Consider the following 17965-nt stretch of genomic DNA (forward strand, 5'->3'; position numbering starts at 1 on the left):
CTGAAAATCAGACTTCTTGCTTAAGTGCCTTAGTATATCTTTAGAAGCCTAACAAGTTTTAGGTGTTCAAGTTTGGATATTTTTTTCATTTAATTTTGGAGCTGCTCATTGGGTCTTTATACACTTTAGACTGTGACCTTATGTTCAAAATGGCTTTAAAATGCTAAGGTTTTTATTAAAATATTTTAGGATATTTCCTTTAAGAAAAGGGAGAAAAGACAAAAGAGAATAAAATAATTTCCAAAATATATCAGTTGTATTGCCCAGCTTCATGTAAGCATGAAAGGCACAAGAAAAAAAGTAAGTAAAATTTGGGTGCAACTTACTAGCAATGTACGCAAAAATCATTCAAAATGCAGGCATTCGGATTTTCTGGAGCAGATAAATCAAGGCATAAAAAGTAAAGAAGTGCCGATTCTGTACGATGTTGGGTTTTGGTCCTTGCCTGCTTTGAGAGGAGTGATGCCATTGAATAGGTTTGGTATGAATAGGCTTTAATATTTGAGTTTTATCTGTGTGTTTCCTATCGTGTCTCTCCAGCTCTTCTGTTTTGGAGATCGCTGGATACGAGCATTAACTATAGTAGATCAATGTCATTTTCACTTGTAGGAGAGAAAACAGAGGAATAAATTTGTTGTTCATAGGGCCCCTATTTGCATTCACATGAGCTGTTACACCTGCTCAAACCCTTTGCACATTCACAAAGTGGTAGTCATGTCTCTTCAGTTGCAAGATTAGGTTATTACATGATTCTTTAAGATGTCTTGAAATTTGATTTATGTGCAAGCGTAGCTTGTATGAACAAGTTTCCATTCTTATGAGGCATGACTATTATTCATGAAGCAGCAAGACAATTCACTCGCTTTCTCCGCAGGGGGAAGCTTTCCTTGCCTTGAACGTCTCTCCAGCTGTGCAACTTTAAGGCAGCGTTTTTCCCACTGCACTAGTTTGACCAACTCGCACAGTTTGCCCACTGAGATTGCCTAGTAACAGCTCCATTCTGCACTTGTTTTCACCTGATTTATTCAACTTCATTCCCTACATTACTTGTTGGGGTTTGCAAGTCGGTCCCAGAAGCTTTTAATTTTAAGCAGCAGGGACTGAAAGAAGGCTCCTTTGGAAAAATGTGTTTATCCCTTTTTCTTCACACTGAAAAATATTGTTTCCCTTTCCTTTCCTGTCCAAGAATTTATCACTTCTTTTCATTCTTGCTGAGCTGATCCAAAACATTTAGCTATAGGAAGCTATCATGCTTTCTGCCATTTAGAGTCAGTCATAGCATGTTTTGGAGAACATCGGTACTCTCTTCAATTTTGAGTTGCATGAAAGTATCTGCTAAGAATCCCCTTTTCAATCCTTTAATCTACTTTATTTCAAGATCTGCAAGAATTTCAATGGGAAAAAAATAGTTAGAAAACAATCTATTTTACTTTGTATGTTCTTAAATAACAGGGAACTGGAGCTCGCATGAAAGATGCTCTGTCTGTTCCTGGGTAGAGCAGTACATTAATTCAGTCAGTTCTGTCTGCCGCTGCTGGTGGAACAGGAGATTATGAGGAAAAAAATAACCAAAGTAGAACTTCTCTTTCCTTGGTGATCATTTATTTTGCTATGCCTTCTATCATGGACTTCCATAAATAGTTCCTATATCTGCTACATTTTTTCAGAATCCAGAATTAACCTCTGAACAGATACATTTCATTGAAAAAAATGAAGCAGTTTTACTGGGTTTCCCCACCTCTGTGTTTATCGTCGTTGCTTATACTCCTTGAACCGTGTGAGAGCAATAACAAAACATTTATTTTTCCCAGATCTGTAATTAACAGAAAACCTAGAATAGCTGCAGTAATAAAACCCACTGAGTCATTATGTGGTTTTTGCCTTTCATAGATTGTAATCACAGAAATTGGTAATTTATTGCTCCTGTGAATTGAGAACCCATAAAGTAAGTACTTGAATCCAGAACTCTAAAGCTTATTATATCGCTGCATAAACTCTCTAAAATGTAGTGTGACTCCCTTAGCAAAGGGAGTCACAAAGCAAAGGTTTTTCCACTGACAGAGCAAACTGAAGAAGTTGTCTTTTGTCAGATCTCTGCTTCTGTCTTGTGTCTGTGTGTGTGTGTGTGTGTATTGAAAGCGGAACAAAATTACTCTCTCTGTGCCAAGCTCTAGCGTTTTTGTTCTCTCTAGCCAGTTTCAAAGGTCGTGGAGAAACCACAGCATCAGAATTGAAACCCATGTTGCAGAACCGAAAGGTGAATTCAGCTCCACCTGAGGGAGGCTATATTGTCTGAAGGACGTGACTGCGTGGATAAATTATTTCACTATTATGCAAGTATAAGCCAGGAAAGCTCATGTCCAGCAGTTTGCATGGCAGTAGTATACAACGTACACATCTGATGTTGAGTTTCGTAGTCACGGGTTTCCTTGCACCAGACACATTGTGTTATTTTTAGGAATTCACTTGCAGTATATCATAACTGACTGTCTTTTCTTCCTGATCCTTGGTGAAATGCAGAAGTGCTTTCAGCACACCATTTCATTTAGCCTACATCTTCCGGCTGACGGAATGTCAGAGGCAGGGAAGGATGTTAAGAGCCGAAATATATGTCCCTGACTCTGGCAATGCCCTAGGATATCCTAGAAAGACAGCAATGTTAAAATTCGTACAGAAAAGACTCATTCTATTCGTGTTCTGATGTGACTTTTGTGAATTGCATTTCAAATGTTTAGTATCTATGCTTTGTATCTATACCCCTTTGAAGATTGATTTGACTTAGAAAAATGACAATTTGAATTTTGTGAAAGGGGTTTGTGTCTGCCTACGTTCTATTGTATAAATGTTCTGCAGACTTCTTAAATAGAATTTTGTTACTTGAGTTCGGATCTCCTTTCTCAGCAGAGACCATTCAAAGCCATTGCTGTACAGAAAATACTGTACTTGTGCTAGTGTGGGGCAGGCGATGGCTGAAGGTCAGCGTACTGCTCACTGTGCAAGTAGATGACACAAAGTTGTCTCGCACCAGACCACTGTCGTTTATAAGCAGTCTTCCCATTTTTTTCAGTGCTATGCCATAGAAATCGGAAGGTGAACTTTATGTTGCCTCACTGCTGGGCTTCAAAATGGTACTTCGGTAGTAGTAGTGTTGCGGTATGGGACAAGCCGGCACTTCTTGTTGAAGGCAAGGGGTCAGGAAACAACACCTCTTCAGTAAGGGATCTTATTCAATGAATGAAAGGTAAGCCTAGTATACCTCATTCTTTCACCCAGCAAATAATTGATTTGGAACAAAACATTTAGTAGGTTACCGTAAAAAATTATTTTTGTCATTTAAGCCATCAAGCCCTTCCCTCTCCTGTGGTCACTATCAGTTTGTTATAAATATATGCATGTGCATAGTTTCTTTAGGATTTAGTGCTGATTTATTTCAAAAGAAGGAAAATTGGACTATATTTAAGGAAATGATTGCAAGAACTGACAGCTATCTCACTAAGAGTTGTTTGAAAACTTTCCTAAGTTTGTGGTAAGTAATAAAGACAGAAGTTTACCCCTAAACCACAGACTCTTCAGTACAGCAGTGAGTAATCTACTGGTGTCTGCTGCATATGCAAATGAAACTGTCAATTAAGAAATGCTCTGTGTATTCTTCATATGTTCTTGGTGTGTTCAGTCATCCTCATTTTATTTCTTAAGCTGCAGGCACCTAAAGTTTGGTTTGTATCCATTTTCCATGCTGCCAAGATCTTTTGCAATCTAGGTTATTTATGATTTTTTAATTCAGTGAGGTCCCCATTCTCATGCATTTTATTCCTTTCCAGATATATCAAGATCGAAGACAAGGAATGTGAATTCAACAGGAATTTCCATCTCATCCTTCACACTAAGCTGGCTAACCCTCACTGCAAGCACAGACCACCCTCATTAATTTCACTGTCACCAGGGATGGGCTGGAAGAGCAGCTGTTGGCTGAGGTTGTTAGTGCTGAAAGGCCAGACTTAGAAAAACGTAAGGTAAGGAATATCTTTTGACCTGTCTGTTGTCCCTTCTGAGATTTTAAGGCTTCATTAATATGCCTGTTTGAATTTGCTGTACAGTAATTGTTAGCAACCCATCTCTTAGAAAGATTTCAAGGGTCAGATTCTGCAAAGTGTAGAAAGTGCTTCTACTGATTTGCTCCAGTCTGTGCTCCCAAAGGGATGGGCTTGACCGAAAGCTCCGCTAGAAATTAAATTTAAAGTGATCTTGTTTCCACACTTCTTTCTATGACTTGGTTTGCTTCGTGCATTGCATTTAATTTACCGTTCAGGACTAAAGCCCTCTGCAGCGCTTTGTGCTTCAGTGGTCTTGAGCCAATAAACGTAAATAAAATTTCATGCCAGTCCATAAGAGGATATGATGGCACTTTAAGGACCTGGGGCATTTGGTTAATAAATCATAATTTATTCCTGCAAAGATGCAGTTCTACGGCTGCTGCAGTCATAACAATATATAGTAACTTACAAAGAAAAACACTTTTATAGATGGTCATAGAAAGGTCTTTGAGCAAACTGTGATCTATGAGCTAAAAAATGAAAAAAATACTTAAGGGTGTGAAATGAATAATAAGAACACTTCCTATTTCTCTAGTGTGTCTTTCCAGTTATCCCATGTAATTTACTAACTTCATCCGCAAAGATTTGCTGCACCTCTTTGAGGTACTGCTGCTTCATGCAAGGGCAAACTGGGTCAGAGAGTTTAATTACCCCTTGAAGAATGAAAGCAATATACTTGGGAACACAATCTGAAAACAGCTGGCCATTTTCCTCTGCATCTGCACATCGTTCCACATGGGGCTGTGTGCTTACAACGCCTGTATCACCCGGGGTTTTTTGATGCGAGGGTCAGATTCTGATGGAGATCTCCCCATAAGACTCGTCAAGACGGTCTCTTTCACTGGCAGAAGGCCAGTCCAGCAGAGCAGTCTATGACCATGGTTTCCCCCACTGCTTGCTGCCAAAGCGGGGTTCTCCAGCCTCGTGCTGCTGTTGTTTTTCTCAGCTGCCACGTAAATTACCACTTGCCATCTCTGGCAAGTTCCTGGTCCTTTTGGGTAGTATGAGGAGGAAGGAGGCTAGGAGAGAGATAAAGTTCTGGTCCATGGTGACCTTGACCTTCCCCCTTTGGGTGTCCCAGAACCTTAATTCTAGTGTACTGGGACAGAAGATAAACTCTCTCTTTCAGAAATTCAATCAATCGATGTAATTAAGCAGAAAAAATATAGCTCATAAATGCTATAAAACAGTATTTCTCACTGTGGCTGTTTAAATACAGTGTTTTCCTTCCCTCTGCCAGTCAGCCCTGGCCAAGCAGCAGAACTGTTTCAAGACGGAGCTCAGGCAGCTGGAGGATGACGTGCTGCTCAGCCTGTCAGCCGCCCAGGGCAGTTTCTTAGGTGACAGTGAATTTGTAGACAAGCTCGAATCGACAAAGTCAACTGCAGCAGAAATACCGCACAAGGCGATAACAATTGAACTATTTTAACAGCTTAAAGTCCCCTGTCAAATGTGTATTATTAATTATTTTTAGTCAGACATTTCTATGAGCTAGGAATGGTCAAATTCCTGTCGGTCCAGTAAGGGCTGTCCACCCCCATATTCACAGTTTCATATCTATGGTATGTAGTTGTCAGACATTCTTTTTTTCTTTCTTTTTGATTTAGGTGCTTGAGTTAGTACTCATAAAAGAAGTAAATATCAGCATGAAATATGAACAAATGTATTTGCAGAATGACAGAGAACAGTGATTCCCTCATGTTTGCCTAAGATAAGAAGCTTATTTACCTTAAATATTCGCTACTGTCTGAAGTAAAGTCAGTTTTCTAGAGTTTATCCATATTCTTTTTTGTACAGATTGGTAGTTGTGTGGGATAATCACGGCACATTAAAAAAGAAATGAGACAACTGTCATCCTATACATAGCTGAAGCCAAAGAAAAAGAAGCTCAGATTAATGTGACAAGAGAGCACTACAGGTTGACAGCCACAAGAGCGTCCAGTCTTTACTTCGTTGATAACAGCCTGGGCAGCATCAACCCCATTGACCAGTTTTGACTGAAGGTAAAAATTTGTCTTGCTGATTTGTTTTCAAAGTGCAAGGAACAGAATTTGCCCCCAGGAGTGATGCCCAATGCGTTAGTTATTACTCGTGCCGAATGTTAACATTTGCAGGGCTGTGAGCCTGAGAAAGGAGAAGATGATGTGATCTCCTGCTGGCCCCTAACGCGGCGCATTCCCACGGGTCTCTCTGATGGCTCTCTCCATTCTGATGGCGTTTTCTGACTGTGCTTGTACAGTTTACCTTCCTTTTCTTAAGCCGTCCCACAGGGTCAGGTAGGAAGAATTTTGCGGGATTCTATATAAACAATTCACAGTGGCAAATCTACCAAATGATCCAACGCTATGGGGAAGGGAGATCACCCACTGCAAAATTACCAACTTCCTTAAGTTCTGCCTGCTGTGTTAAAAAAGGAAGCAGAAGAGTATTGCCGTTTGCAGCCCTCACCCCTGGTCTTCTTAGAAGCCTACAGTCAGAAACTGATTATCTTGCGAGTAGAAATGCAAAAAAGCAAAATTCATATAAATAAAAATAATTGTACTTATTTTCAAGCCTTCAATGCCGTGTTCCACAAAGCAATTAAGCAGGTGGAAAAATCTGGGGATATTCAGTGTCGTACCTCTAACGTGACAGAAGCTGTCACTTATTCAACCTTTCTCTTCACAAGCCGAGGACTTTTTGAAAAGGATAAGCTCATTTTCCTGGACCACACAGCTTTTCAGGTGAGGAAAAATTTTCAGGTCGGTGATGCTGATACTTACTGGGTTTGCTTTTTCTTCACTAGGAGGCGATGCTTCTGCCCAAACCAGTTATCTTGTTACCTTGTGGCTGTGCAGTTTCTCACGCGGTGTGACTGCTGCTTCAATATCAATAATAATTGCGGAAATTCCAGAGATGCTTTTAGGTAATTCTTTTCATTTAAAATGCTGCCATGAGTTTATGAAGCTACGCTGAGGATAAGCAGTATGACTTAGCTGCTTGTGGTTGGGTAATTAGGGCTGAAATTAATGTGGCAGGTGAAGTAAGAATTCACTAAATAATACATATCCATATCACATTCAGGCTGTTATTTTTCCTTTTAATTTTAGCATCTGTATGCCCTGGAAAAAAGTCAGGGCTCAGTTGTACTGGGTGGCAGGTTTTGCCCTGAAGAGCTGGCTCCAAAAGAGGTTGTGTCACAGAGCTGGTCAGTGGCAGAGGGAGGAATTAAACTACAAAGCAACGATTTGATAAAAAGGTAAAAAAAATTATAAGTTGAAGAATCCGATTCGAGGGGGGAAAGGAAAAATGAAATCGCTCTGCATAGTGTATAAATGGTGGTAAGAAGCAGGCAGAAATGTCTGGAAGAGAAAGGAGAAAAACGGGGGGAAAGAAATCGTGTTACAGATGGATTTATTCATATCACCTTGGTTTCTAGCACTGTGTTGCTTAACTTTTCTCTTTTTTTGTAGCAGCGGTACTGGGATGGATCATGAAGAATGGCAATCTGTATGGCAACTGAAAAATAAGCTCAGTCACAATTACAGAATAGACAGAAACCAGAGTAAAGGGCACAACAAACTTCTGATTTATTGAATACATTTTTAGATAGAGAGAGGGCTTTTAAAGGAGGAAGAAAGATGCATTTATATCAGAAGGGAGAGAGAATATATGGTATCATGGCAAAGATGTCTCTTTTTCCCACTGTATGTGATTAAAGTGATAAAAGAACTAGAAAAAAAACATCGTAGAACCTGAGTTTTCTTCAGTATATATACAGCTCGTGTGCCAGAACTGTTTCAATGTAAAACAGCCCCCCCAAAAACCCCCAAACTAAAACCAACAACAGAAGCCACTGAGGATTTGCAAATTTCCCAAAGCTTGTGACAGCTTGCAGTCTGAAGAGGGCTTAGAATGGCGATGGAAAGAGCTGTGCATTATTTGTTCTTCTCTCTATCTTCCAAGACATAAAAAGGATACATAAAGGTAATTAGATGGAATTCAGAAATCTATACTTTTTTTGTAATATTAGTATAAAATAACTTGTGGGCAATTTCATCTAAGGTTAACTTCAGAGTACAAGACTTAAATTTTATGTTTGTGTATATTCCTACAAGCTAAAGAAAAATACCTGCTATTGTTGGTTAGCTCATCTTAAAATTTGGGTGAATTTGTCTTTCCGTACATAAATGTATTATATACATCATATATATAACATATATGATATATATAAATTATATATATAAATGCAGTTATATTTTCTGCAAAAAGTTTTGAGTGACAGGTTGTGTTTGGTTTTCATGATGTCTTTTTTAACAGGTAAAAGAAAGCTCATCAAGTTCAGCTCTCTGTGTGTCTAGGAATGGTTTTGAAAAAATTTGTCACACCCTTTAGTGACTAATATCTAAGAATATCATTCCATTTTCAGTAGATTTCAAATAAACATTTTAAAATAACATTAAAACAAGATGTAAATTCTTATATCGGAGTTTCAAAAAATGCAGCCTTAGGAATTCTTGTCGCTTGGAGCTCCCTTCTCAGTAATAGTTTGAGGAGTGAATAAGGCAGCAGTGGCTCTGAAGCAAGTCTGATGACCTTTTTCAATTTTGTATGCTGTCAAGGTTCTTCTAAGAAGAGACAGAACTCCTTGAATTGGATTTCCTTCTCTGATTCAGAGTTGAACACACAAGAGTCCTGTTGACTTCTTAACTACTCACTCATGGAGTGCCATTAAGGTAGGCTGGGAAAATTGCTTTTCAGTTCTAAATCTTTTTTGATATTATTTCTAGAGGCATGCTACAACTAGACAATTTCTGATGAAGTCATGCATTCCACCGTAATTTTTAGTAGAACTAGTGATGCTTTCAAAGAGGCGTTCTCTTTCCTTTTTGAGTGTATTTTTCCTTAGACATCACATACTGTGCTTTGTGAGGAAATTCTGTTTTACACAAATTTGTCTAGTCCTCTAAAAATACAATTTTAATCTTCATACCACACCTTACTATAGTAAATGTTCCATACAAGATTTCTAGTTTGTCATACCTTGATGTTTAACAGTAAGACGGTATGGCAATACTGACCAAAACAAACTCTTATAAACAATATTATTTTTATGTGTGTGTGTATATATGTAGTTCAGTATTTTAAGGTAAGTCCTGAGTCCCTTGTATTTGGTTAAACTATCTTTTTTTACATACCCCCAAAAGTATCAGTATTTGTCTTCCTGTTTCAGTCTTCACGCAGAAGTTACATCATCGGTATTTATGCCTTTGGCATGCTTCCAGGCTATGGCCATGATGGATGGGTTCTGGCGGTTAGATAAAGATATTGAAAGATCCACCAAGAGGAGGACTCAGAATGTCCAGAAAAGGGAAAGGATCCCCAGGAACGGACAAAAAAAAGCTCTCTTCAGAGACTAATCATACTGAGGGCGCTCCCCCTAGACAGAATGACGTGCTCCTAGGTATGAAATCTGAGGGTATGTCTTTTGGGGCAAGTGTGTGTGAGGGTGGCTCGTATGTGTTAGTGCAGGGAAAAATCAGCTCTCAAGAGGCGAATAATTTATAAAACTGGGTGATCAACCAGAATTGGAAGTCAATGACTGTGGTCCTTCCCAGTCTGTTCTGCTGGTGAAGAGTTTATGAGGAGGTGGTGTGGTGAGACATGAGTCACGGCATATTTGTAGAGCTATGCTTGTGGTTTCTTTGAGATTGCATATAGGTACCCTGAGGAGACTGCTCATTAATAAATGGAAATATAGTAAGCTATGCTATTAATAGCTAAAAATGTATTTCTCAGTGTTACTTCTCATTATGGTATTAGGGCTGATAGCTAAGCCCACGGGATGACAATTTTTCAGGTCTCCTTTCTTTAAAATTCTGTGATACCAAGAAAGATTCAGTTGTGGATACTTACCGATCTTCTCGCAGCTGTTTTCCATTTGTACTTTATTGATCTTTTGATCTGAAGTGATGGTCTCATAGACCCGATCCTCCACACCCTGCCATCACAGCTTTTACCTATTTGCATGCCTTCTGAGAATGGAGTTTTTGTGTCCTGGGTGTTTATTCTGTCCAGTTGCTTTACATGACAGTATTTCCTGCATATAATGACTTCTTGGATTCAGTTATTGAAGAGTTTCTTTTCGTTCAGAAATTGTGATCTTCTGTCACGTGGCCCCTGTCCCAGAGAGAAATGGGAAAGATCGTCTTCTGTCTTACCTCACCACCTGCCTCCCCTTCTTGCCTTTAGTCCACTTCCCTGACAATGTCTTTGATGAAATGACTGTTAGAACATTGCTGTCAGCTACTCAAGTCTGAGAATGGTACAGGCTTGAAGCTTGTATCAGGGAACATTTTTGGTGTTTAGTGCATGTTTTTTCACATGTACAGGAACTTTGTGGAGGAAAAGCTTGGCTCAAGATATGCGTAAAGCACAGGGATGGATTTAGCAAAATCCTATGAAGAGACTGGTCCAGCCGCTCCACTGTTTTTCATTCTGTCTCCAGGAGCAGACCCACATGAAGATACTGAGATGCTAGGTAAGCCTCTTGTTTGCATCTGGTGCAAGGACCACTCAACTGTCCTCCTATTAAAGAAAGAAAAATTGAGCTCAAAAGTGAAACGGAGCATGCAGGGCTAGAAATGTAGATAAATTGATATACGGTTATATGCTTGTGTGTACGTGCCCATGCACACATACTTGTATGGATGTATTTTTACTAAACAGAACAAAGCCTTGTGGAATCATCTGTCACTACAATGGAGTATGCGTTACTATGGGAAAGTTGGGCACGGTTTATTTTTAACAGAAGATTCAAGTTCTAAAGTGTCTTCCACCCCCACCATATTCATGGTAAATGGGGTGGATGAAAAGTGTAAGGCCGTAAGCACTACAGTATGAAGAAATTTTTAGCCCGAGCATTCCTCTGCTTGGCGTAATGCAGGTTTCCTTTGTACTGTTTTCTACCTTTTGACTAGATGAGGGCCAGAGGGCAATTTTCTCCATGCTCATGTAATCTTGTGCCCCCTGTGACTAAATAATGGTCATTATACAAACTATATTCAATTGTATAGGGCTCTGTGGCTTTATACTTAGGATTACTATTCCCCACAGACAATAGTGAGAATACCAGGTTAATACAGCTGTGACCTCACGGTGCTCAATTTAAACTCAGGCCTCACAAGGTGAGATGCTTGTGCATTTACCCACTGAACCAATCAGTTAAAAAACTGATGTGATATCTACCACATGTTGCTCCCTTTTTCATAAGGGAATTGCTCTGTACCCCCTGTAAGAGTTTCTAAAGCTCAGTAACAATGCCGAGCATCTATCAAAATGTCAAAAGGTTCATTATCTTAAAACCAAGGGAACGGATTTCTGCAGGCTTTTTCTAATACCAGCAATAAGGCCACTGTTGAGAGCTCGCAATTTTGCTGTTGAAATTGTAAGGGTTTAGTGAAGTGCTTCAGAAGAAGTAATATGCATTGCACAAGTGATAGTGAAATTAATGGGGGCATTATCATTCTTTTTTCCTTTCTGCTCTGCTAATTTTCCTATCTCCTCCCCCTCTGTCAATCACCCTTCCCCAATTATTTCTTTTGCAGGCAAAAAGCTTAGTTTACTGTAGGCACTGGAAGATTTCATAACATCTCTCTAGGACAAGGGCAGGAGATGGTTGCAGAGGAGGCACTCGAGAAGGCTGCCAGACGTGGCCATTGGGTTCTTTTCCAAGTGAGTGTCAAACAGCCCCTCTGGTGGGGGCAGTCTCCTCAGTTGGAGGGGTGTTCCCAGAACACAAACGAAATATGCGGTGGATTACAGCAGAAGTTTTAAACAGCTAATGATCTTCTTCCTTTTTGCTTTTGCTTTTGACTGTAACAGGATAAACATCATATTAATAGAGTGTATATCATGTTTTGCTGAACACTGTCCTCACCCTCCCAGGAGGAAAAGGAAAGGTAAACCAGAAAGCCTTTGGTGGGTAGGTAGGACTACCCTCAGGCGTACGCTTCCCCGGCGTAATTAAGAGCTTCTGTTCCATTCAGTGGGCCATAATGGAGACTTTCATGAAGTAGGCTTGATTCCCCCTTGTGAATCTGTATAATTAGCCCTGGAGTTCTGAGATAGCAGCCGCAGCTTTGGCCAGCATTGTATGGACCGAGAACCCACTCCCTAGCGGACAAAAAGATGTGCGCAACGTCCTCATGAGGTGCGGTTCCCACCGCAATAAGGGAGTGCCATTGTTCACCCTACTGGAAGAACATGCTCCCCTCCCACCGTTTTATGCTAAATAACCAATGGATATTTGTAACAACCCCTTTGCCCTGAAGCCAAACAAGAAATGCATGTTCCAGGCCTTGACATTAAACAGGTCGTGGGGATGGGGTGATTCCCTCCTCTTCTGGTTATAACCTCAGGGATCCTTGGTGGTCAACCAGGTTGCCTGCAACAAATGAAGAGGTGGGCTAGACTCAGTGTTGTCTGCCAGCTGAAATAAAATCACCGTGGGGTTAGTGAGGGGCCTTGGTGTGCCAGGCGCTGTGCAAACAGGCACAAACCGAACCCTTCGTTGACAGTGAAACTGGAAGAATTCTTTAACCAGATGTCGCACGAGTAAGCCAGTCACACTAGTCTGAAAATAATGCTGTTTTTCTGCCAGTGAGTATAGAAAAGTTGTCGTGGTTTTCAGGGGAATTTCAGAGTTCTCAGCTGCTCTGGGGACAGGGCGAAAAATGGGAGATGGCAGAAGCCCTAAATGAGCAGTGTGGTGCGTCTGAAGCCACAGGGATAAATAGGGAACATCTGAGAAGCTTCTGGTGTTACAGACCTGCTCTACTTTCTAGCCCAATATGCCTGGCTTCTGAGGGAGGAGGGAGGTGACGATTTTGCTGTGAAGATTTTTGATAGTGAAGGATTGGGGAACGTTGGAAAGGGAGACTACATAAAGATGTTGGACCAAATCCCAAGTGGTGCTAAGCTACCTAGAGCTAGTGGGATTTGGATGTACTCAGTGCTTCTCAAGCTTCAGTCTTCTGGGACCGAAACGCCCTCTATCTTTATGTTTAAAAAAAATCCTGGATCAAAAAGGTGAAGTATTTTACTATGCATTTTGTTGGAGGCTAAGGGGTGTATAATTAGGTATTAAAAAAAAAAAAATGCTATTCTCACTGACTGGGGAAGTACTTAAAAAATTGCTTTGGCTTCAGATCTAGCAAAAACAGTGCAGTGGTTGGTAAACTGGCAGAAGAAAGACTGACTCAAATGTTTTGGTAACAAGTTTAACTCTTCTGTCACTTTAATTTCTCAAATTCAGACATCTGATATATTGAGCGGTTATTTTGCTATTATACTAAGGCTTGAATGACTTCCACTTTGCAGTGGATGGGTGTAGACTATATGGAAATGCAGGCGCCGCCAGGCTGCTATCGTGTAATATGATATGAGAGTCTCCCCCTCTTTCCATTCCCCTATTGCTTTTTCCACATATCAAGGGGCAATTTGGGAATATCCCCTCAGCAGGCCTCATGATAAAGTGATACAGCAGCCAGAGCATGACTGGCATGTTGTATTCCTTGGCTGGCGCATGGGGTTGTAATTCCTCTTGCGCTGCACAGAGGTGGAAGCCAGTGCAGTCAGCAGGTTCTGGCACGGCAGTGAAGGGCCAGAGGGAAGCTGCATGGCTGAGCTGCGGTTTGGGTTGAAATGCTAGTACTGTAACAAAAACAGTGGCGTGGGGGCTAGCCACATTTTTAAAGCTTTCTCTTGATGTTCCGATATTTCACCACTAGGTGCTTTGGAGACAGATACTTTTCCACTATAACTCACTTCTCTGATTTATCAAGGACTTCCCACTGTCGTCATATGTTAAGAACCTTAAAGACTATTAGACCCTGAAGTGGTATGGAACATATTTTTTAAGTAGCCTAGCACTTCTTCAGTCTTGCTCCTGGTATGCAGTGGACATGTTTTGTCTTAGGTCCCAGGTCTACTGGAAATTTTCCTGGCTTTTCCTGGTTTCCTGGCCCCCTGGGCCTTTCCCGGTTTTTGATGAGTTATGCTTATCTTTACATGTGATAAGAACCACACCCCTGGATCCCTTAATCCTGAGTTTATAATGTTTTCATTAGCTTCAGAATCAAGGCCTGAAACTTCCGAGGCTAATGGTGAAATCCCTGTTATTTCAACACATACCAAGAAATGGCAGTAGCTAAGAATCTTCAAGTTTATTCTTTGTATTATCAATTTATTTAATAATACAATGATGCTTTCACTTAAGTAACTTAACTATTTTCCCTTATAAGGCCACAATAAAAATGTCTTAAGGATGACAAATTTATTTATTTTCCCACAATAACCATTTTTGGCTGTTTTTCAACAGAATATTTATCTAGTAGCCAAGTGGCTGGGAACCTTGGAAAAACTCCTTGAGCAATACGGTGAAGAAAGTCATCCCGATTTCCATGTCTTTATTAGTGCTGAGCCAGCTCCAACCCCAGAAGAGCACATCATTCCTCAAGGAATACTAGAAAACTCAAATAAAATTACCAGTGAACCTCCTACAAGGATGCCGGCTAATTTACATGCTGCTCTCTACAGTTTTGACCAGGTAAAAGCAAGATGTACTTCTTTTTTTATTATTATTCATTTGTTTTAATTACTTCTTCCCCTGTGGGGAGAAGTGGTAACATTGATGACTGCTTTGTAGGAGACCAGAACTTTAGGATCTTTGTGCTTCCAAATTAACCTGAGACACGCAGGGTACCAGCCCTCTGTACCCTGCGCTGCCTCCGTGTTTCCTGGCAGTGTTGGGCAGAAGAGGCATGGCAATGACGCCTACATTTCTATTATTAAATGTGGACATGCGTAGGTATGCTTACAAAAATAGAAAGTGCATTTATCGCACCAGCTTTACCCAGTGATCCAGTCTTATGAAAAAAAACCTGTCCATCCTCTAAAGTCAGAGATCTTTCATTCAACAGTACTCGCAAACTTCAGCTCTAAACTTGATTTGACCATGTCCATTCTCCCACGGAATGGATTTACGTACCCAGATGTTCAGGCAATGGCTCAGTACTCTGTGTAGGAATTCTTGTAGGTAGGCATAAAGAAAGGAATTAATGAGCAAGGGTTACACGCCGTTTGTTGTTTTGTCTTTTGCTCTTTGCCTGCATGAGGTTCTGCGGAGCTGCTTAGTGGGTGGGAAGAAAGAAGTAGGAGAAAGAAGACATGAGAATGTGGAGGAAAGGGATGTCCCTGGACGTGCGTGGCCTCCTTCACTCCAGATCCCTGGTTATCCCAGCTGTTTTACCCTGAGGAACTTGTAGACAGATCTCCAAGCTCGGTGCAAGTCAGCTTCCCCGCAGCTGTGAAAGCACTGGAGCAGCAACCTTATTCATGTCAGCAAAGCAGACCCTGATAAAGGCAACCGTAACTGTAGGCTTCAGCCTTCCAGCAGTGTATTAGCATGTATTTATTTGAGCACAGGACATGGGAAGGCAGAGCTTGGATGTGAAAAGGGTAAGAGTTTCTTTTAAAGGGAACTCTGTGAACCAATGCCTAGAAAAAGAGAGCTGTGCACTAAAAGAGCCGTGTCAAAGCTACCTTGGCTACAAATGGATTGATTTTCATGGTATGAGGTGATTTGGAAAGATACTTGTGAGAAGGAGAATCGCTGTGGTTTTGTAGCTAAACAGACAACTATTAACGCAGCATTTTTTTTTCTTTTTTTTTTTTATAACTTCTTATAATAATATTTTTAATGGAAAGCTGAAAAAGCTAGACAAAGATATGCATTGCTGTCCCACTTTGGGCTGTGTTCTGTTCAAGAAATATATATACATGTACTTTAATTAGCTAATTTCTCAGCTTGATACTTTAGAAAACTCTCTTTTCTCCCCCATTATTTTGTGCCATGGGTGTTTGTGGCTTACTATAAATTCCTGGGCAGGCAGGAATACGTTTCTTGTTAAGGTATTTTAATTTTTTGGGTAAAAAAAAAAAAAAAAAATTGAAATAAGGAAATCAAACTATGCCTAATCCTGGTGGAATAAATTTCATGTTTTGTGGTTTTCTTCAGGATAGAAGCTTGTGTTGTATTTTTTATGGTTAAACGCAGGATTCTGACTCAAGGAGGGTTTTTTGTCAGACATGAAATCCTTCGCCTTTGTTCAGACTTTGCTAGCTGTTCAGTTCAGGGTGACCTGTTTCCTTTTGGCAGCCGAGAGTTTATCCCTCTGAAGTTCCTTCCACACATCCATGTTTTTATGGGTATCAAAAGTCATTTTATTATGTCAATTACTTCTTAAACTAAAAGACAGAATATAGAAAAGTGGCAGAGAACCACGAATGGATTTCTGCGGGTTTTATAGGAAAATGGCAAATACTTTGTCTCGGTAATTTAAAAACCAGCTGAAGTTCTGCACAGAACCACATTTTGGTGAGATTCTTTACTAACACTGTAAACAAAAGAGGCAAAAGAAAAATGATTAAGCTTCACTTTCAAACATGACTCTTTAGGAAACAGTCTAACATTCGAAGGAATAGTATGCTTTTAAATAAATGTTAAACTGGCAAATTTTCTACTTAGGATAAAGCCTGTGGGTGATTTATGCTGAGAAACTATACTCTTTGAGTAATATTTATAGAGTTCTATTTAAAGTATCTATATTTATTGGTTTCAGTAGCACTGCAGTTCTCTTTCCTAAGGGACATTTGGCAATAAAAAGGTAACCATCAACACTTTTGCTTCTAGGAATTACCACAAAAGCTGCTGCCTAATATTGATCGCTAAGAAACCCGTTTCTCACTCTCCTTCAAACTCCAGGCTTGTGAGTGCTCCCTTTCGGCAGCTGAGGCAGGCACAGCTATCGATAACGCTGCCGGTTGTTAACTGGAGAAACATATTGCTTTTTTTTCTTCAACAGGATACCCTTGAACTGTGCATCGGAGAAGGGGAATTTAAGGGCATCCTTTTTCCCTTGTGCTATTTTCACACTTGCATTGCTGGGAGACCCAAGTTTGGCCCTCGGGGCTGGAACGGAAGGTACCGGTTCAGCGCTAGAGATCTCGCCGTCTGCATCACCGTTCACTGCAACTATTTTAGAGACCCGCGCAAAGGTAGGAAGTAGTGGTCAGGTAACCACACACCCAGGTCTTTTCAACTCAGTCAGCTCTTTATGCTGAATAAGGGGGACACTATTCTTTCTCTGAAGCTGTTATTTAGGTAGCTGGTAGTACATGATGCTGTTGCTGAATATAAAAATAAACCAGATCAAAAGGGGCTGGGGGTTGTTTGTGGTGGGTTTTTTTTTTTTCTGGCAATGGATGCTTGAACTTTGTAATATAGGTCAAACCAGTTCCACATCACTAGCTAAGGGGGAAAAAAATGCCCTTCATTATGTTAACAAAAACAGTGGTTTACATGTGCATATATGCCAAATTCATTAGGCAGGTAATGAAGCATTTGCACAAATGTAATTACATACAGCAATTCTGACAGTTCATAACACTGCATTAATAATCACTACAATTAGTTCTGATGATGGAAGCAATTTACAGCACGTCACATGTATAAATAATGGTGCATTTCCTGCATGTGTCATTATTATGTATTAAGGATGCCACCTTGTTGTGACTTTCTCAGTAATGTTCCCCTTGAGTCAAAGTTAAGAGTAGATGAGTGATTTTATTTCTGAGCTACGGCATATTTCACACTTGTATAGTTTAAATACTCAGTCAAGGTCATTTGTTTAAATTCTGTATATAAAATGCCTAAATAAAGGCAATAATTATTTATTACTGAATGATATAGGATAGTACTGAGTAGGTCCTCCCATTTTAGTAATTTAAAGAAACTTAGGAGATATTTATAAAGAAAAAAAGAGAGGGAA

At 40.2% G+C, this 17965-nt stretch overlaps 1 protein-coding gene across 1 annotated transcript in view; it reads left to right on the top strand.

Moving 5' to 3' along the window:
* Positions 1 to 17965, top strand: part of LOC141738323 (uncharacterized) — a 134939-nt gene that overhangs the window by 101389 nt on the left and 15585 nt on the right. The window contains 2 exon segments of the mRNA XM_074573523.1: positions 14455 to 14682; positions 17000 to 17192. Of these exon segments, the coding sequence (XP_074429624.1) occupies positions 14455 to 14682; positions 17000 to 17192 (421 nt within the window).

This window comes from Larus michahellis, chromosome 2 (assembly GCF_964199755.1).
Source record: "Larus michahellis chromosome 2, bLarMic1.1, whole genome shotgun sequence".
Lineage (NCBI taxonomy): Eukaryota > Metazoa > Chordata > Aves > Charadriiformes > Laridae > Larus > Larus michahellis.